Below are 21,761 nucleotides of genomic sequence, written 5' to 3' on the forward strand. Positions count from 1 at the left end.
TGCCTGCCAATGCAGGGGGCACAGGTTTGATCCCTGCTCTGGGAAGATCCCCAATGCCACAGAGCAACTAAGCCTGGGTGCCACAACTACTGAAGCCTGCGCACCCTAGAGCCCACGCATCACAATGAAGAGTAGCCCCCGCTCACTACAACTAGAGAAAGCCCGCACCTATCAACGAAGACCCAACACAGCCAAAAGTAAATTAAAGAAAAAAAAAATCACACAATACCAAGTGTTGGTGAGGCTACGAAATTGAAGTTAATACTACAGTGAGACATCATTATACAGATAGTTATATTTTTTAAAGCACACAATACCAAGTGCTGGTGAGGCTGTAAAAGAACCAGAGCCTTCATACATTGCTGGGGAATGTAAAATGGTGAAGTCACTTTGGAAAACAGTTTGGCAGTTTTTTAAAAACATAAACTTACCATAAGACTCAGCAATTCCACTGCTCAATATCTATCGGATATATGTTTTCTATATGAAATGAAATTAGAACATTTTCTCACATCATATACAAAAATAAACTCAAAATGGGGCTTCCCTGGTGGCGCAGTGGTTGAGAGTCCGCCTGCCGATGCAGGGGACACGGGTTCGTGCCCCGGTCTGGGAAGATCCCACATGCCGCGGAGCGGCTGGGCCCGTGAGCCATGGCCGCTGAGCCTGCGCGTCCGGAGCCTGTGCTCTGCAGGGGGAGAGGCCACAACAGTGAGAGGCCCGCCTACCGCAAAAAAAAAAAAAAATAAAAAATAAAAATAAACTCAAAATGGATTAAAGACTTAAATGTTAGACTGGAAAATATAAAACTCCTAGAAGAATACACAGGTGGAACATTCTTTAACATAAATCATAGCAATATTTTTTTGGATCCATTTCCAAAGGCAAAGGAAACAAAAGCAAAAATATACAAACGGGACCTAATTAAACTAAAAAGCTTTTGAATAGCAAAGCAAACCATCAACAAAACGAGAAGACAACCTACTGACTGGGAGAAAACACTTGCAAATGATATGACCAATAAGGGGTTAATATCCAAAATACATAAAGAGCTCATACAACTCAACATCAAAAAAACAGTCAACCCAATTAAAAAATGGGCAGAAGATCTGAATAGACATTTTTCCAAAGACATACAGATGGCCAACAGGCACATGAAAAGATGCTTAACATCATAAATCACGAGAGAAATGCAACCACAATGAGACATCACCTCACCCTGTTAGAAAGGCTATCATCAAAAAGACCACAAATAATAAATGTTGGCAAGGATGTGGAAAAAAGGGAACCCTGTGCACTGCTGATGGTAATGTAAATTGGTGCTGCAACTGAAGAAAACAGTGTAGAGGTTTCTCGAAAAACTAAAAACAGAACTACCATATGACCCAGCAGTTCCAATACATCCAAAAAAAAAACAAAAACATAATTCAAAAAGATATATGATTTATGTCATAGAGTGTTCTGCCTATGTTTTCCTCTAAGAGTTTGATAGTGTCTGGCCTTACATTTAGGTCTTTAATCCATTTTGAGTTTATTTTTGTATATGGTGTTAGGAAGTGTTCTAATTTCTTTCTTTTACATGTAGCTGTCCAGTTTTCCCAGCACCACTTATTGAAGAGGCTGTCTTTTCTCCATTGTATACTCTTGCCTCCTTTATCAAAGATAAGGTGACCATATGTGTGTGAGTTTATCTCTGGGCTTTCTATCCTGTTCCATTGATCTATATTTCTGTTTCTGTGCCAGTACCATACTGTCTTGATCTGTAGTGAGGTGGCTGGACCTAGAGTCTGTCATACAGAGTGAAGTAAGTCAGAAAGAGAACAAATACTGTATGCTAACACATATATATGGAATCTAAAAAAAAATGGTTCTGATGAACCTAGGGGCAGGACAGGAATAAAGACACAGACATAGAGAATGGACTTGAGGACACGGGGAGGGGGAAGGGTAAGCTGGGACAAACTGAGAGAGTGGCACGGACATATATACACTACCAAATGTAAAATAGATAGCTAATGGGAAGCAGCCGCATAACACAGGGAGATCAGCTCGGTGCTTTGTGACCATCTAGAGGGGTGGGATAAGGAGGGTGGGAGGAAGACGCAAGGGGGAGGGGATATGGGGGTATAAGTATGCATATAGCTGATTCACTTTGCTATACAGCAGAAACTAACACAACACTGTAAAGCAATTATACTCCAACAAAGATGTTTAAAAAAAAAGATGTTCAGAGTAGCATTATTTACAATGGGTAAGATATAGAAGTAACCTAAGTGTCCATCAACAGATGAACAGATAAAGAAGATGTGGTGTATATATACAATAGAATACTACTCAGCCATAAAAAAAGGATGAAATTTTGCCATTTGCAACAACATGGATGGACTCGGAGGGTGTTATGTTTAGTGAAATAACTCAGAAACAGAAAGACAAATACAGTATGATATAAGTTATATGTGAAATCTAAAAAATAAAACAAACTGATGAATATAACAAAAAAGAAACAGACTCGGATAGAGAGAAACAGTGACTATGATTGGGGAGAGGAAAAGGGGGAGGAGCAAAATAGGAGTAGGGGATTCAGAGGTACAAACTACTATCTATAAAATAAATAAGCTACCAGGATATACTGTACAACACAGGGAATGTAGCCAATATTTTATAATAATTATAAATGGAGTATAACCTTTAAAAATTGTGAATCACTATGTTGTACACCTGAAACCTATATAATGTTGTAAATCAACTATACCTGAATTTAAAAATATATATATATGTGGAAAAAGAAACTTTGTTGTATGAGACAAATAAACCCTTTTCTTGTTTAAGGTAATATGGTGAGTTTTGCTGTTGTTATTGTTTATCTGCAGCTAAATAACCTTCAAAGACCATATTTACTGATCTCTACGTAAAGAAACTAAGCATCACTGTTGTGATATTACCAAATCAGTATCTCTCTCGTGCCAAGCACAGTGCTTAAGATATTTCCAAATATTTTCCAAGACTAGCTTGACTTCTCTTAAACTGCCTGACCTTTTCTTCCTTTCCTTTTGTTTCTCATTCCACAAAGCCTAAAAATAAGTGTCTTCCAGCAACAGTTACAATTAGGAATTCCCAGACCCAAAAGAAATAGAATGAGCAGCTAGCTTTCATTTAAATTTTCAGTCTATGATCTGACCTCTATATCCCTTTTTTAGCCCTTGGCATGTGTTAATTTTCAAGACTGCCTTTCACAATTTCTACAGAGCAATATTCTTCTTGCTTAATAATGCTGCCATGGGATTTCCCTGATGGCACAGTGGTTAAAAACCCACTTGCCAATGCAGGGACACGGGTTCGAGCCCTGGTCCAGGAAGATCCCACATGCCACAGAGCAACTAAGCCCCTGTGTCACAACTACTGAGCCTGCGCACTAGAGCCCGGGAGCCGCAACTACTGAGCCCGTGTGCTACAATTACTGAGCCCGCGTGCTACAACTACTGAGCCCGCGTGCTACAACTACTGAAGCCCGCACACCTAGAGCCCATGCTCCGCAGCAAGAGAAGACACCACGATGAGAAGCCCACACACCACAATGAAGAGTAGCCCCTGCTCGCCACAACTAGAGAAAGCCCACGTGCAGCAACGAAGACCCAACGCAGCCAAAAAAATTAATTAAAAAATAATAATAAATAATGCTGCCTTTTTCTAGAAACATAGATTCGCTGCCACATAGAAACAGCTGTATTTAGTAAAGAGCTAAATACTGTATCAATTTGACTTGGCCTTTTATCCTAAACATCTGCATTAGGTCATGAGCAGAAGCCAAATTTATCATCTCAGCCGTGTTTACAGAGTAATGAAAAATTAAGCAATTAAGTCAATCAGCAAGAATCTTATTGTTACTACAAACTTTTATACTACTCTTTCTATTTCTAAGTCATAAGTTTATAATATCTTTCAAATGATCAACTTCCTTCAGTAAACTAAAATAGGTCATAAAAAATAAATTCCTTTTGTAGATCCTTTGGTATATCCTTTTGTAAGATCCTCATATACCTTGCTGCCTATATGGTCTAAGAAATGACATATATACAATTGAGTAGATTTTTAGTTAAAGAAGGGAAAAAATAATTAGGGCACAATCATCTAGCTTTTTTCTAGAGAGCTAAATGAAATAGGAAAAGACATTAATATTATAAATAAAGACATTGATATCAACCGACAACTAGCACAGGTTCAATACAAAATAAGCTAGAAAATTATTATTTAAAATGATAATGAACTCAGAATGAAGGCATTACATGTCAAGAAACTTAAAACACTACTATCCAAACATCTGTGGTAATACAACTTGTACTAGTCTACCTCTTTAAGTTGTATGGTGACTATTTTTGTTCTATCTTTACATAGCTTAGTCTAATTAGAACAAATTTAATATAGACTAATAGAAAAGAAGCCTACTACTGAAAGACACCTCAAAAAGTGAAGATAACTACTGGAGTTTCATCATATTTAAACATTTTCATGTATTTCAATTATGATGGAGTGAATTAGATCATCTCTAAACCCTCAGCATCGTTTTTTTTTAAATCTGTGAATCGAAAATTATATACAGTTCTACATGACAAACAGAAGACATGCCGTGGACATTGTTATTTAGCTATTAACTTCTACTTATTTTAGTGAATAATGAAATTCAAAAGTAAATGACATTTTGTTTTAAAAACAACTTGAATCTTGCTTTACTACAAATTAGAAAACAAAGACATTTAATAAAATACGAAATATTCCAGAAAGAACACCAAACCTTGAAAAAATCTTCAAGCTGTTTACTGTTATAAAGAGCAGGAATATTGGCAGAGAATTGTAGCAGATCTTCAGCACACTGTCTCCTCTCTTCAATAACAGTTTCATCAAACCGTCCTAGAATTAAATAAGAATCAACACTTAAGGAAAGAAAGATCAAACACTGATTTATGTTAGTTTATGTTCACAATTTAGAAAGCAGCAGCAGGCCTATCACTGCCTATTTGCTCTGCTTATCAGGCAACTTTCTGAAGTCAAATCTAGTCTCTACAGTTGGAATCAGTAGTGCTCCCACCAGAAAAGAAAATAATGTTTCTGATAAAACAAGAGGCAGAGGTGTCAACTAGTAAATAAATAATGCAGTCATAATCTAAAGCCTGTCAATATAAAAAACTAAGAAGCTGGTAATTTGAAACTAAAGTTGAAAGCAGAATTAATAAAGAACTCAAATGGTTTTCTATAGTAGTTTAATACTGTAATTACTCATATAATTTTCCCTTTCCCACTCTTTTTTGATTTATAAACGGAGCTGAAGAGAGAAAATTACGAGAACATCTCTATGTCAGTGGGGTCAAAAACCTCAGCTTGAAGCAAAAAACTTTCAAGCCAAATTCCATGTGTGACGCTATCAGTGTACATGAAAGCACACTTGTGAGAAAAAAGAGAACACACACAGCACAGTGAGCTCTGGTTTGCAAGGTGATCGAAAGGTGGTTTTCAAAGAATTTTTTTTAATGATATATACAGTTTGAATGCTGATAAGACATTTTCAAATATGACCATTTTGTACTACTCTCAGATAAGATTACCGGTTGGCATTTGTCACATGCCATGTATCATACTGATTGCAATTTAGGTTCAAAAAAATACAAAATCAAAAGAGTAACACATCCCATACTTAAGTGGCTTTGCAAAATGTTAATAGAAAGCTGAGGTATAAAGAGATTCCTAGTTATAGGCACCACAACTTATTGGAAATAAGTCAACTTCTTTGCCGTTATCACTACAAAGAAGCAAATGAAAGAAAGGGAGGAAAAAAAGAAACAGATGGATTAAAACAGAGCCCTCACTTGCTTTAGTCAAAGCATTAAACTACATCTGAGAGTACAAAGAGAAAAGAGGTTACTTTTGCAGTGCCACACTTTTTGCAGTAGCTCAATAAGTATTTAATATAACTATAAAGTAAGGAAATTTATTTTTTACTAACTTTTTAAAATATCACTTCTATTTGCCACCCACTCAGAAATACAATTAATGATTAAATTTTGGTGTGCTAACTAAATTTGTGCCAACTCTCTACTCTCCCTTGTTTATGGGGAAATCTGTTTCAAAATGCTCAACTCTATTGTAAAAACACATAATTACAAAAAAGATGTTCTAAACTAGGAAATGTCACATCTAATCCAACATACTTTAATTTAAAACCAGCCCTTATAGTAAGATTATACTATATCCCAGCTAAAAAACTTGACATAATAATTAGACTTTGTGGAAAATAACAGATTGAGGTTCAAGCATTTTGATTTTAATCATGATATCACCTTAAAATGGTTAACAATGTTTTATAGAAAGTGAACAGGTTTTTAAAAGTCTATGGAATGTAAATAAGCAAGGTAGCATGATCACATTAAAAATGCTTGTCAACCTAAAGATAAAAAAGAGAGAGAGAGAGAGATTCCTAGTTATACTACCCACAGCAAGAATTTGAAACTGAACCACTAAATACCTCAGCTCAATGTGTCTCATGCTTATGGTGAAATGTCTACTTCATGATAACTAAAAGAAATGGTTTTAGAGTTAGACCTGGGTTCAAACTACTTACTCTATCATTCACTAGCTATAAAATCTTAGGCAGATTATTTCCTAATTTACAAAACAGAGAAAATGAGCAATGTACTTAAAATGAGTAGTTCCATACCAGGCACATAGTAAGCACTTAATAAACCAATCATGGTGTCTTTAAATCTTCAAGTACCATCATAGTGTCTGGCATACAGAACATGCTAATATATTTTTGTTGACTGTATGAGTGAATAATAAAAACATAGAAATACTTTCTAACACAAAGAACTATCTTACAGTGGAACATTCTATCCTAGAAGATAGTCATCTTTCACTGATAAGAAATTTTAGGGACTTCCCTGGTGGTCCAGTGGTAAAGAATCCGCCTTCCAATCAATTCTGGGTCAGGGAACTAAGATGCCACGTGCTGCAGGGCAACTAAGCCCTGCATCACAACTATTGAGCACGCATGCCACAACTAGAGAGCACACGTGCCACAAACTACAGAGCACGTGTGCTCTGGAACACGCGTGCCACAACTACAGAGCCCACACACTCTGGAGCCTGCGCGCCACAACCAGAGAAGAGAAAACCTGCACGCCACAACTAGAGAGAAGCCTGCATGCCGCAATGAAGATCCCACGTGCCACCAGACCCGACACAGCCAAAAAAAGAAAGAAAGAAAAAGAAATTTTAACAGTGGGTCCATAAACAACCCCCTATGCTTAATGGATGGGTTACAACAATCCTACAAAACTCCACGCATATGTCCATGGGTATGTTTTTCTAGGGAAAAGATCTGTAACTTGTATCAGCATCCTCAAAGAGTCCACGCCCAGTAAAGGTTAGCAGGCAAGTGGCAATCAATTAGAGGATTCCTAACATTCAGTATGCTACTTCGTTTACTTTGGGATAGCCAGTTGCTATCCCCATATCTGTTCTCACCTTCTTTCTAAGTAAAATAATCCCCAATTTCTAACTAGGTACATGGCGGCCCAGGGGAAAAAAAAAAAAAGACTATAATTTCCATCTTACCTTGCAGTTACATGTGGACACGGACTAAATTCTGGCCAATAACATATAAACAAAAGTTATTTTGCAGATTACCAGAAATCTCTTTAAGAGACAACTGATATACACCCTCACCTCCCCACCTCCCGCTTTTTCTTCTATCTCCTTTTCCCTTTCCAAGAAGGACTATGATGTGGGAGGTTAAAAATGATATAGCAACAAGGCAGGAGCCTGGATTCCTGATTACTTTGGAGCTGCCCTGTCTCCTATGCTGCCCTGCATAGGCTACCTCCAGAGCTCATGCCATGAGAAAAAAATTGACATCTATCTGGTTTTAAGTTTTGTCACAAGTAACCAAACCTAATATAATCCATTATGCTAAATCTGCTTTCCTATTAGTTCCCAGTTCATATGCAACAATTACATTAAATTCTTCCAATGACAAAAAACACATCGAAAATGACGCTGCTAGCATACCTATCAATAATATTATCTGGAAACAAACTGCTAAGAGCCCTAACATGTAGAGCAAATTCTGTGGCCTGAAAACAATCTAAGATATTCAATCTTGGGGAAAAAAACGTAGGCCAAACAGGTTAAAATGACAGCTAAATGTCCATTATTCCTTGTTTTGCCTAAATAAGAAATTAAGTATGCTTATGATTATTGTCCAACATATTTATCCTTTAAACAAAAAAGTAAACTGCAGTACTTGTAAATTAGTATTTATGTGAGCATCTGCAATCTAAGAACAGAAATCCAGAAAATGCACACATTATATTATGCTTCAACCCACAAGACCACCTGATATTATCTTTAAATGAACTAACAACTTGTTGAAAATTTTTAATGAAAAACTTCCTATTATTTGATGACATCCTAAAAAAGTCTCATTTACTGGCTGAAACAAATACATAAAAATTTAGCTGCTTTAATCCTAGTGTGATCAATGGCTCATCCCACCTCCCTATTAAACTAGATTTAAATGCTTAAGCAACAAGCGTATCACTTCTAAATAGAATAAACATGTCAAAAGTGTATCTTTGTTATATTTCTATTGATCTATGCATTTCTATTCCACTAAACTTGGACAAGCAGAGACGAATTAGAACATTTTTCAGAATGGAGTAAAACCAAAATTAAAGGCTAATGCATTAAAAGGTTCAATTACACTGAATCCTATCATCAGAACTAATATGATGAAAGAACATGCTCACTTCTTTGTTCCTAAGATATTTCAAAATAACAACAACAAAAAGTAGTATTGGCAGCACAAAGAGAAGCAGATGAATTTTAATGCAGTAACTACTGGCCCTAATATACGTTAAAAAGCCACCTAATTTGAAAATTAGATTGAGTTAGCAAGATTCTAATGGTAGACAACACACTAGTGGTTATTCTCAAATTGTTAATCTTTTAATATCATCAACCTCCCTTAAAAGGCAACAACAGGGCCTCCCTGGTGGCGCAGTGGTTGAGAGTCCGCCTGCCGATGCAGGGGATACGGGTTCGTGCCCCGGTCTGGGAGGATCCCACATGCCGCGGAGCGGCTGGGCCCGTGAGCCATGGCCGCTGGGCCTGCGCGTCCGGAGCCTGTGCTCCGCAACGGGAGAGGCCACAGCAGTGAGAGGCCCACATACCGCAAAAAGAAAAAAAAAAAAGGCAACAACAAAGAGAAATTAATAAACAGGTGCTTCTCTTATCAGTGCTTTAAATTTCCATTCACAGGAATGGGAATTTTTTTATTTTCCTGTGAGGAGAGTAGAAAATTTATATGTAATTGTGATAGAAAATGTAAAACAAATTTTTCCTGAGGTTTATTATACAATATTACATATTACATACTATATTATTTGTGTGTGAGTATGTATATATTATCTTTAAGCCACTCCACCACCTCCAAATTACTGAACAGTGGTTTGCTATTAAAAGCTGCAAAAGGAAAATTAAACCAAAACCTTCTAACAAAGCTGGTAAAGCATCAGAAATAAAGTCTCTCTCTTTGATTTATAAGCTGCCTTTGAGACTTTCTCTACATTTTTTTAAATACGTAGAACAACTCCTGAAAGGAGCGTTCACAACTTTTTTAAAATGCAAATGTCGGTGACCAAAAACTGATTATACAAAACGAAAAGTTATCCTTGACCAGTAAGAAACTAGACAGAAAAGCTTGGTGCTAATTCTTAACTGTATTAAAAATTCATTCACAGAGTAAAAAGAAAAAGAGGGAGGCCAACGTTCTCAGGTGTGAATTCCCTCTAGTCAACAGCACCAAGAACATACCTCTAGTTAAACAAGCTGGATTTAAGACTCCGAGAAAGTATACTATGGGGAACCCTGAGGCATTTCACTAAGAGGGTGTTAGAAAGGACTTACAGGATATGAGCCTGTGTTAGGTGCTTTGGGGAAAGATTCAAAGAAGTGGGGCTTTGTTTGCCCTGGCTTGGATGCTGTTAGGAAGCAGGAGTAATTCTATGATTCTATTAATTCTATCTAATTTTATGATTCTATGATTCTAATAAATCTTACTATGAGGCAAGAAGAATGAAGAGGCTAAGGCTGTGATTTATAAGAAAAAAAGCTGTAGTCATCACGATAGCCAGGGTGAAGATATGCTTGATCATTTTTGTGACTTGAAAAATGTTTTTGTCTGTGTTCAGACATGATTACAGAGTGGTCTCGTTTTAGTCTTGATCCAAGGACACAGAGTGGCCTTGTCTAATGTTCCTGTTCTGTGAAACTGCTTACGTTCAACAGAAGAACAGCACAGCTTAGCTGTGAATGCCAGGCCAACTTTAAGAAACACCAAAGTCAAACAAATAGGTAGTGCCGGGCCAGTTCTTTCTTAGATCTGTCAGGAACTGCTTTGCCTTTCTCACAGGAAATCATAGTGTGAGGAGAGATGTAATAAAGCAAACAAAAAACAATGATCTGATCATGAGAAAACAATCAGATCAACATTGTGAAACCTACAAAACAACTGTGTCATACTCTTTAAAAATGTCAATGTCATGAAAGACCAAAAAAAAATGCATAAGGAATAGTCTAGATTAAAGAAACAAACCTAGAGGCATAATCCTGGATCCAAAAAAGAAAAAAATCTATAAAAACCATTTTTAGAATAACTGGAAAAAGCTGAATATTGACTACATATTTGATAATAGTCTTATATCAATGCTAAATTCCTTGAGTGCTAAATTCCTTGAATAATATGGTATTGTGACTATAGGGGAAATATGGGAAGTAGGGATGAGATGTCACAATATCTGCAACTTATTCTCAAGTGGTTCCGTAAAAAAATGATACATACACAGAGATACAGGAAAATGTGGCAAAATGTTCATCGGTGAACTTGAACAAAAGGTATGTAAGTGTTCACTACACTGTTCTTTAGGGTCCTTTGGTAAATTTGAAAATTTTGCAGGTTAAAAAAAATTGGAGAAAAATAAAATGAGTTAAGTGTCATACTGGTGAGATGTACAACCACAAGGGGAAAACAACTAACTCAGCCTAAAGGAAACAGAACGTCCTAGAAGAGGAGACAGCTAAAAATCTTAAAGGCTAACCAGAACGTTCTCAGTGGAACAGTGCAACACTGAAGAAGGAGACAGAGAAAGTGCGGTACGTTAGAGGAAAGGCAGACCGAGCAACAGATGAGAGCTAACAGTAGCTGACGTTGTGTCAAGCACTGAACTATACACACTACGGATATGATCCTCAGAACAGGAAGCTATAATCCCTAACTCACCAATAACAAAATAGGCTCAGATGTTAATTTGTACAAGATCACACCGCTAAGTAAATAATGGAGAGAAGATTTGGGCCTAAATGTATCTGACTCCAAAAGGTATGTTCTTTTCACTGTAACACTAGAAGAGTAACTACATATCCAATGGTTCTGTAAATTACAATAGGACTCTCTTTTGCAGCTGAGGCTTATGTACTAAAAATGTGAGAATAGCTAAAAGACAGATGATTAACCAACAATTCCCTCCACACAACCACAGCTGCTGCCTGCAAGGTTCACTGCAACTATAAGTATTACAAATGGACTGTACCATTTATTGAAAGAGATAAATTGCTCACTTACTAAGATTAATAAGAAAATTTCACTCTTTAATATATAAGGATGTGGAGAAAAGCTGAAAATAATCCACTAGCAACAGACAATAATAGCTAAGAACCTCAACCAATTCAGAAGCTGCTCCCTTTCACCCAGTGACAAGCTTATTGTTTAAGAAGCCGGGCTGTACATCTCCCAACATTAAAGTTACAGCTACTTGGGTGCAGTTGAATTCCACAGTACAGAACGTATAAGGCAGAAAGTAAAAATATCCCTCCACCCACATCATCATAGGCTATACACATTAGGTATGACTTCACACAAATATGTATGTCTATTTAAACACAGATGGGATCTTACTAAACATATTGCTATGCAACATTTGTTTTCTGTATCTTGGACATCTTTCTATATCAGTGTATCTCAAATAGCTGCAGAATTCTATTAATTGGCTAAATTATGGCACATCCATAGAATCACACAGTGAGAAAATTCCGTGTCAGTAATGAAAATGCTTCAAGGAAACCCACGTGTATATACATATATGTGTGTTCATATATGTGCTGTGTGTTCTCAAAGTTTGGTCCACAGACTACTGGGGGTCCCCCCCGAGGGCCTTTTAAGGTATCAACAAGGTCAAAACCATTTTCATAATAATACCAAGACAGCGGTTGCATTTTTCACCACATTGACATTTGCACTGATAATCTAAAAGCAATGGCAGTAAAACTGCTGACCTCTTGGCATGAATCAAGACAATGACAGCAAACTATACTTACTAGTACTCATCATATTCCTTATTGCCACTCACTCATATTAAATCTTTTTAAATGCCAGTTTCACGTGCAAATGTCCTTGATGAAACAGTAAAAATTATTAACTTTATTAAACCTCAATCCTTGAGACCATTTCTAGTTTTTTTCTTTATCTTTGGCTGCGTCGGGTCTTAGTTGCAGCGTGCCGGCTCTTTGTTGTGGTGCGCGGGCTTCTCTCTAGTTGTGGCATGCAGGTTTTCTCTTATGTAGTTGTGACGTGTGGGTTCCAGAGGGCTCTGTAGTCTGCGGCACGTGGGCTCTAGGTGAGACGTGAGAGCTCAGTAGTTGTGGCACACGGGCTTAGTTGCCCCGTGGCAGGCGGTATCACAGTTCCCTGACCAGGGATCGAACCTGTGTCCCCTGCATTGCAAGGTGGATTCTTTACCACTGGACCACCAGGGAAGTCCCTGAGACCACTTCTTTTTAAAAGTCTATGGGTAAAAAAAAACTATAACTACTCAGACTTGGATATTTGACAGATATTCTCTCAAAAATAAACAAACTGAGCCTAACACTTCAAGTAAAACAACCAATGGCATTGTTTTCAGTGATGAAATTCAAGCTGTCAATTCACTATAAGCTTGACAGCTTCGCAATACTTAAAAAATTTCCTTTAGAGATCTGTGATATTAACAATTTTTGATATTATATAATGAAATGGGTCAACATTTTCATGATCTGCATAACTCAAGGAACCAATCTTTTTCAAATGATCAATGCATGATGTTACAAGCTCATGCATAAGTAAAATAGCCATTCAAATCTAAGACAGACCAGGTGGATTTTTTTTTTAATTTTTTACTCTTTTTTTTTTTTTTGCCTGTATTGGGTCTTCGTTGCTGCACATGGGCTTTCTCTAGTTGTGGTGAGTGGGGGCTACTCTTCATTGAGATGTGCGGGCTTCTCATTGTGGTGGCTTCTCTTGCTGAGAAGCACGGGCTCTAGGAGCGCAGGCTTCAGCAGCTGCAGCACGCAGGCTCAGTAGTTGAGGCACAGGGGTCCTAGAGCGCATCGGCTTCAGTAATTGCAGCGCGTTGGCTCAGCAGTTGGAGAGCACGGGCTCTAGGGCGTGTGGGCTTCAGTAGTTGTGGTGCGTGGGCTCAGTAGTTGTGGCTCACAGGCTCTAGAGCACAGACTCAGTAGTTGTGGCCCATGGGCTTAGTTGCTCTGCAGCATGTGGGATCTTCCCGGACCAGGGATCTAACCCATGTCCCTGCATTGGCAGGTAGATTCTTAACCACTGCACCACCAGGGAAGTCCCCAGACCAAGGGATTTTAATACAACAAAGTACCAAAGGTTCACTGACAGGGTTTCAGATTCCATAATGCAATTAAACCTTTAAGAAATTACTGCTGTGGGGGGTGGAGTCAAGAAGGCAGAGTGGGAGGATGCAGAGTTTGCATCCCCCCACAACTAGGGCACCTACCAGATGCTGGTGGGGGACCTAAACACCCAAAGGGACAGGAGGAACCCCCAAGTGACAAGGTAGGACGTAGGGGGCAACAAGAGGGGAGGAGAAGTAGAGGCCGAACGGGAACAGCACCCCTGAGGGGTGGCTGGGGGAGGGAAGGGGTTCCCAAGCCTTCAGAGACCCTTGGGGGTTCAGAGGATCAGAGGGGAAAGCAGCTAGCATTTCCCCTGCCCAATCGGGCCCCGGGAAGCCTGCTGGGGTCCCAGGCCAGGTCCTCTGCCCTCCAGGGCCACTTCTGGCCATGTGGGTCCTGGGGGCATGGGAGGGACAGGGGGGAAAGAAGAGGAGAGGCTCCAATCCCTGAGGGATCGGAGGATCAGGGAGGGAACGCAGCTTGCATTTCCCCCACCTAGGCAGGCCCCGGGAAGCCTGCTGGGCTCCCTGGCCTGGTCCTCTACCTTCCAGGGTGCCCTCCGACCGCGTGAGTCGTAGGGGCGTGGGAGCAAGGTGGTGGGGGGGGAAGGAGAGAGGAATACAAGGGACCCTCCAGGAATGGAGGATCGGGGGGAATGTGCCTAGCATTTCCTTGGCCACTCGGGCCCGGGGAGCCTGCTGGGGTCCCGGGCCTGGTCCTCAATCATCCAAGATCCCCTCCAGCCATGTGGGTCCTAGGGGCATGGCGGGGGGAGGTGGGGAGAGAGTAGAGGTGAACGGGGAGGGACACTCTGGGATGGAAAGATCAGCGGGGAGAAGCGCGGCTAACATTTCCCCAACCAATCCAACCCCGGGGACCCTGCTGAGGTCCTGGACCTCATCATCCACACTCGGAGGCCAGAGGCACTCCAGGGCCCCTCTGGCTGCACTGAGCCTATGCCCTTCCCCCATCCACCCAGGTCCCGTGGGTCCTAAACCTAGACCCCGCCCCCACCTAATCCACACCCGTGCCTAAGCCCCACCTCCCACAGCCAAGGCCTTTTCTGGTTGTTTTTCTTTTCCCTTTTTCTTGCTACTGTGGTTCTGTCTTATCTTCTCGTTATTGTTTCATCTATATTTTTATTTTTTCTAATATATCTGTTAGTTTTCTAACCTTATTTTATTTTTTACTCTTTGTTATTGTCTCCTCCCTTTTTTTCTTTGCCACCCCGCGTGGCTTGCGGGATCTTGGTTCACGGGCCAGGGGTTGGGCCTGAGCCCCTGTGGTAGGAGCTCCGAGTCCGAACCACTGGACTAACAGAGAACCGCAGACCCCAAGGAATATTAATCAGACTGAGGTCTCCCGGAGGTCCTCATCCCACCACCAAGACCTGGCTCTACCCAACAGCCTACAAACTCCAGTGCTGGAAGCCTCAGGCCAAACAACCAGTAAGACAGGAACACAGTCCCACCCATTAAAAAAAAAACCCAAAAAACAAAAATGAGACAATAAAAAACCATGTTACAGATAAAGGAGCAAAGTAAAAACCTATGACCAAGTAAATGAAGAGGAAATGAGCAAACTACCTGAAAAAGAATTCAGAGTAATGACAGTACAAATGATCCAAAATCCCAGAAACAGAATGGAGGCACAGATCAAGAAAATACAAGAAGTATTTAAGAAAGACCTAGAAGAACTAAAGAACAAACAGAGATGAACAACACAATAAATGAAATTAAAAATACACTAGCAGGAATCAACAGCAGAATAACTGAGGCAGAAGAACGAATAAGTGAGCTGGAAGACGGAATGGTGGAAATAACTGCCGAGGAGCAGAATAAAGACAAAAGAATGAAAAGAAATGAAGACAATCTCAAAGACCTCTGAGAAAATATTCAAAGAGATTATAGTCAAAAACTTCCCTAATGTGGGAAAGGAAATAGCCACCCAAGTCCAGGAAGCACACAGAGTCCCATACAGGATAAACCCTAGGAGAAACACACCAACACACATATTAATCAAACTATCAAAAATTAAATTCAAAGAAAAAAATATTTAAAGCAGCAAGGGAAAAGCAAAAAATAACATACAAGGGAATCCCCATAAGGTTATCAGCTGGTTTTTCAGCAGGAACTCTGCTGGCCAGAAGGGAGTGGCAGGGTATACTTAAAGTAATGAAAGAGGAAAACCTACAACCAAGATTACTCTACCCAGCAAGGATCTCATTCAGATTTGATGGAAAAATTAAAACCTTTACAGACAAGCAAAAGTTAAGAGAATTTGGCAACACCAAACCAGCTTTACAACAAATGCTATAGGAACTTCTCTAGGTGAAGAAAAAGACCCACAGAAACAAACCTAAAATAATTAAGAAAATGGTAATAGGAACATACATATCGATAAATACCTTAAATGTAAATGGAGTAAATGCCCCAACCAAAAGACACAGACTGGCTGAATGGATACAAAAACAAGACCTGTATATATATGCTGTCTACAAGAGACCTACTTCAGACGTAGGGACACATACAGACTGAAAGTGAGGGGATGGAAAAAGATACTCCATGCAAATGGAAATCAAAAGAAAGCTTGAGTAGCAACAGTCATATCAGATAAATTAGACTTTAAAATAAAGACTGTTACAGTGATAAGGAAAGACACTACATGATGATCAAGGGGGCAATCCAAAAAGAAGATATAACAATTATAAATATTTATACACCCAACACAGGAGCACCTCAATATATAAGGCAAATGCTAACCATAAAAGGAGAAATCGACAGTAACACAATAATTGTAGGGGACTTTAACACCCCACTTACAGCAATGGACAGATCATCCAAACAGAAAATAAATAAGGAAACACAAGCTTTAAATGACACAATAGACCAGATAGATTTAATTGATATTTATAGGAGAGTCCACCTGAAAGTGGCAGAATACACCTTCTTCTCAGTGCACACAGAAGATTCTCCAGGATAGATACATCCTGGGTCACAAATCAAGCCTTGGAAAGTTTAAGAAAACTGAAATCATATCAAGCATCTTTTCCAACAACAAGGCTATGAGATTAGAAATCAATTACAGGAAAAGGACGGAAAAAATCACAAATACATGGAGGCTAAACAGCGTGCTGCTAAATAACCAAGAGATCACTGAAGACACCAAAGAGGAAATAAAAAATACCTAGAAACAAATGACAATGAAAACACGATGACCCAAAACCTATGGGACACAGCAAAAGCAGTTCTAAGAGGGAAGTTTATAGCAATTCAATCTCACCTCAAGAAACAAGAAAAATCTCAAATAAACAATCTAACCTTACACTTAAAGCAACTAGGGAAAGAAGAACAAAGAAAACCCAAAGTCAGTAGAAGGAAAGAATTCATAAATATCAGAGCAGAAATAAATAAAACAGAAATGAAGGAAACAACAGCAAAGATCAATAAAAGTAAAAGTTGGTTCTTTGAGAAGATAAACAAAATTGATAAACCTTTAGCCAGACTCATCAAGAAAAAAAGGGAGAGGGCGCAAATCAAAAAAATTAGAAATGAAATAGGAGAAATCACAACTGACATCACAGAAATACAAAGGATTATAAGAGACTACTACAAACAACTATATGTCATTAAAATGGACAACCTCAAAGAAATGGACAAATTCTTGGAAAGGTACAATTTTCCAAGCATGAACCAGGAAGAAATAGAAAATATAAACAGACCAATCACAAGCACTGAAGTTGAAACTGTGATTAAAAATCTTCCAACAAACAAAAGCCCAGGACCAGATGGCTTCACAGGCGAATTCTACCAAACATATAAAGAAGAGCTAACACCTATCCTTCTCAAACTCTTCAAAAAAATTGCAGAGGAAGGAACACTCCCAAATTTGTTCTATGAGGCCACCATCACCCTGATACCAAAACCAGAAAAAGTTATCACAAAAAAAGAAAATCACAGACCAATATCACTGATGAACACAGACACGAAAATCCTCAACAAAATACTAGCAAACAGAATCCAACAACACTTTAAAAGGATCATACACCATGATCAAGTGGGATTTGTCCCAGGAATGTAAGTATTCTTCAATATACACAAATAAATCAATGTGATACACCATATTAGCAAATTAAGGAATAAAAAACCATATGATCATCTCAATAAGTGCAGAAAAAGCTTCTGACAAAATTCAACACCCATTTATGATAAAAACTCTCCAGAAAATGTGCACAGACGGAACCTACTGCGCCATAATAAAGGTCATATATAACAAACCCACACTAAACATCACTGGTGAAAAACTGAAAGCATTTCCACTAAGACCAGGAACAAGACAAGGATGTCCACTCTTGCCACTCATTCAACATAGTTTTGGAAGTCCTAGCCATGGCAATCAGAGAAGAAAAAGAAATAAAAGGAATAAAAATTGGAAAAGAAGTAAAACTGCCACTGTTTGCCCATGACATATTATACATTAAAAATCCTAAAAAAGGGCTTCCTTGGTGGCGCAGTGGTTGAGAGTCCACCTGCCGATGCAGGGGACACGGGTTCATGCCCTGGTCCGGGAAGATTCCACATGCCACGGAGCGGCTAGGCCCATGAGCCATGGCCGCTAAGCCTGCGCATCCGGAGCCTGTGCTCCGCAACGGGAGAGGCCACAACAGTGAGACGCCCGCGTATCGAAAGAAAAAAAAAAATCCTAAAGATGCCACCAGAAAACTACTAGAACTAATCAATGAATTTGGTAAAGTTGCAGGATACAAAATTAATGCACAGAAATCTCTTGCATTCCTACACACTAACAGCGAAAGATCAAAAAGAGAAATTAAAGAAACAATCCAATTTACCATCGCAACAAAAAGAATAAAATACCTAGAAATAAACCTACCTAAGAAGGCAAAAGACCTATACTCAGAAAACTATAAAACGCTGATGAAAGAAATCAAAGATGACATAATCAGATAGGAGAAATATACCATGTTCTTGGATTGGAAGAATCAGATTTGTGAAAATGATTATACTACCCAAAGCAATCTACAGATTCAATGCAATCCCTATTAAATTACCAGTGGCATTCTTCACAGAATTAGAACAAAAAAATTTACCATTTGTATGGAAACACAAAAGACCCTGAATAGCCAAAGCAATCCTGAGGGAATAAAACATGGAACTGGAGGAATCAGGCTCCCCGACTTCAAGCTATACTGCAAAGCTACAGTAACCAAGACAGCATGGTACTGGCACAAAAACAGAAATATAGATCAGTGGTACAGGATAGAAAGCCCAGAGATAAACCCACACACATATGGTCACCTACTTTATGACAAGTGAGGCAAGAACATACAATGGAGAAAAGACATCCTTGTCAATAAGTGGTGCTGGGAAAGCTGGACAGCTACATGTGAAAGAATGAAATTAGAACACTCCCTAACACCATACACAAAAATAAACTCAAAATGGATTAAAGACATAAATGTAAGACCAGACACTACCAAACTTTTGAGGAAAACAAAGGAAGAACACTCTTTGACATAAACCACAGCAAGATCTTTTTTGACCCACCTCCTCGAGTAATGAAAATAAAACCAAAAATAAACAAATGGGACCTAATGAAACTTAAAAGCTTTTGCACAGCAAAGGAAACAATAAACAAGATGAAAAGACAACCCTCAGAATGGGAGAAAATATTTGCAAATGAAGCAACTGACAAAGGATTAATCTCCAAAATTTACAAGCAGCTCATGCAGCTCAATAACAAAAAAACAAACAACCCAACCAAAAAATGGGCAGAAGACCTAAATAGGCATTTCTCCAAAGAAGATGTACAGACTGCCAACAAACACACGAAAGGATGCTCAACATCACTAATCACTAGGGAAATGCAAATCAAAACTACAATGAGGTATCACCTCACACTGGTCAGAGTGGCCATCGTCAAAACATCTATAAACAGTAAATGCTGGAGAGGGTGTGGAGAAAAGGGAAGCCTCTTGCACTGCTGGTGGGAATGTAAATTGGTACAGCCACTACGGAGAATAGTATGGAGGTTCTTTAAAAAACTAAAAATAGAACTACCGTATTACCCAGCAATCCTACTACTGGGCATATACCCTAAGAAAACCATAATTCAAAAGGACACATGTACCCCAATGTTCATTGCAGCTCTATTTACAATAGCCAGGACATGGAAACAACCTAAATGTCCAACAACAGATGAATGGATAAAGAAGATGTGGCACTTTTATACAATGGAATACTACTCAGCCATAAAAAGGAACGAAATTGGGTCATCTGTAGAGATGTGGAAGGACCTAGAGTCTGTCAGTCAGAATGAAGTAAGCCAGAAAGACAAAAACAAATATCATACAGTAACACATATATGTAGAATATAGAAAAATGGTAGAGACGAACCTATATACTGGGCAGGAATAGAGATGTAGATGTACAGAACAGACACGTGGACCCAGGGGTTGATGGGGAAGGTGGGACGAATTGGGAGATTACGATTGACATATATACACTACCATGCGTAAAACTGATAGCTAGTGGGCACATGCTATAAAGCACAGAAAGCTCAGTTTGGTGCTCTGTGATGACCTAGATGGGTGGGATGGGAGGGCGGGGGAGGGAGGTCCAAGGGGGAGGGGATATAGGTAGACATACAGCTGATTCACTTCATTCTACAGCAGAAACTAACACAACATTCTAAAGTAATTATACTCCAATTTAAAAAAAATGTTAATAAAAGAATAAGAAATTACCGCTGTCTACTCAGTCATAGAAAAGAATAAATTTTGCCATATGTAACAACATGGATGTACCTGGAAAGTATTATGCTTAGTGAAATAAGGCAGAGAAAGACAAATACTGTATATTTTCACTTATATGTAGAAACTAAAAAATAAAACAAATGAGTATGACAAAACAGAAAGACACACAGATACATAGAACAAACTAATGGTTACCAGTGGAGACAAGGTTGAGGCGAGGGGCAATATAGGGGTAGGGAATTAAGAGGTACACACTACTAGGCATAAAATTAATAAGATACAAGGATGTAATGTACAGCACAGAGAATATAGCCAACATTTTATAACTTCAAATAGAGTATAATTTTTAAAAATATCAAAGCACTATGTTGTACACATGAAACTAACATAATATTGTAAATCAGCTAGACTTCAATAACAAAAAAAAAGAAGAAATTTACCACTGTCAAGCTCTGATGTATCAAAGAATATCTTCAATTATCTGAAGAGCTATTAAAATACTCCTCCCTTTTTCAACTACATCATCTGTGTGACCCTAAATTTTCGTCATACACTTCAACCAAAACCATCACCACAAACTGAATCCAGAAGCAGATACAAGAATCAGCTGTTGGGACTTCCCTGGTGGCGCAGTGGTTAAGAATCCGCCTGCCGAGGTGGGGGACACGGGTTTGAGCCCTGGTCCGGGGAGATCCCACATGCCACAGAGCAACTAAGCCTGTGCGCCACAACTACTGAACCTGCGCTCTAGAGCCAGCAAGCCACAACTACTGAAACCCGTGCGCCTAAAGCCTGTGCTCCGCAGCAAGAGAAGCCACCGCAATGAGAAGCCCACACACCGCAACGAAGAGTAGCCCCTGCTCGCTGCAACTAGAGAAAGCTCACAAACAGCAAAGAAGACCCAATGCAGCCAAAAATAAATAAATAAAATAAAATTTTTTTTTTTTTTCCAGTACGCGGGCCTCTCACTGTTGTGGCCTCTCCCATTGCGGAGCACAGGCTCCGGACGCGCAGGCTCAGCAGCCATGGCTCACGGGCCTAGCTGCTCCACGGCATGTGGGATCTTCCCGGACCGGGGCACGAACCCGTGTCCCCTGCATCAGCAGGCGGACTCTTAACCACTGCGCCACCAGGGAAGCCCAAAATAAATTAATTTTAAAAAAAGAATCAGCTGTCTTCTTTTAATACAGGCAATGGAGGTTTG

At 39.2% G+C, this 21,761-nt stretch overlaps 1 protein-coding gene across 3 annotated transcripts in view; it reads right to left on the minus strand.

Annotated features, from left to right (window-relative positions):
- RPS6KC1 (ribosomal protein S6 kinase C1) overlaps positions 1–21,761 on the minus strand; it is a 205,355-nt gene that overhangs the window by 154,198 nt on the left and 29,396 nt on the right. For all 3 annotated transcript variants that reach the window (XM_081221549.1, XM_081221553.1, XM_081221548.1), the window contains exon 4: positions 4,790–4,905. In XM_081221549.1, the coding sequence (XP_081077675.1) occupies positions 4,790–4,905 (116 nt within the window). The remainder of the gene's footprint in view (positions 1–4,789; positions 4,906–21,761) is intronic.

Source organism: Mesoplodon bidens (genome assembly GCF_964165515.1).
Source record: "Mesoplodon bidens genome assembly, chromosome: 2".
In the NCBI taxonomy this organism is placed as follows: Eukaryota; Metazoa; Chordata; class Mammalia; order Artiodactyla; family Ziphiidae; genus Mesoplodon; species Mesoplodon bidens.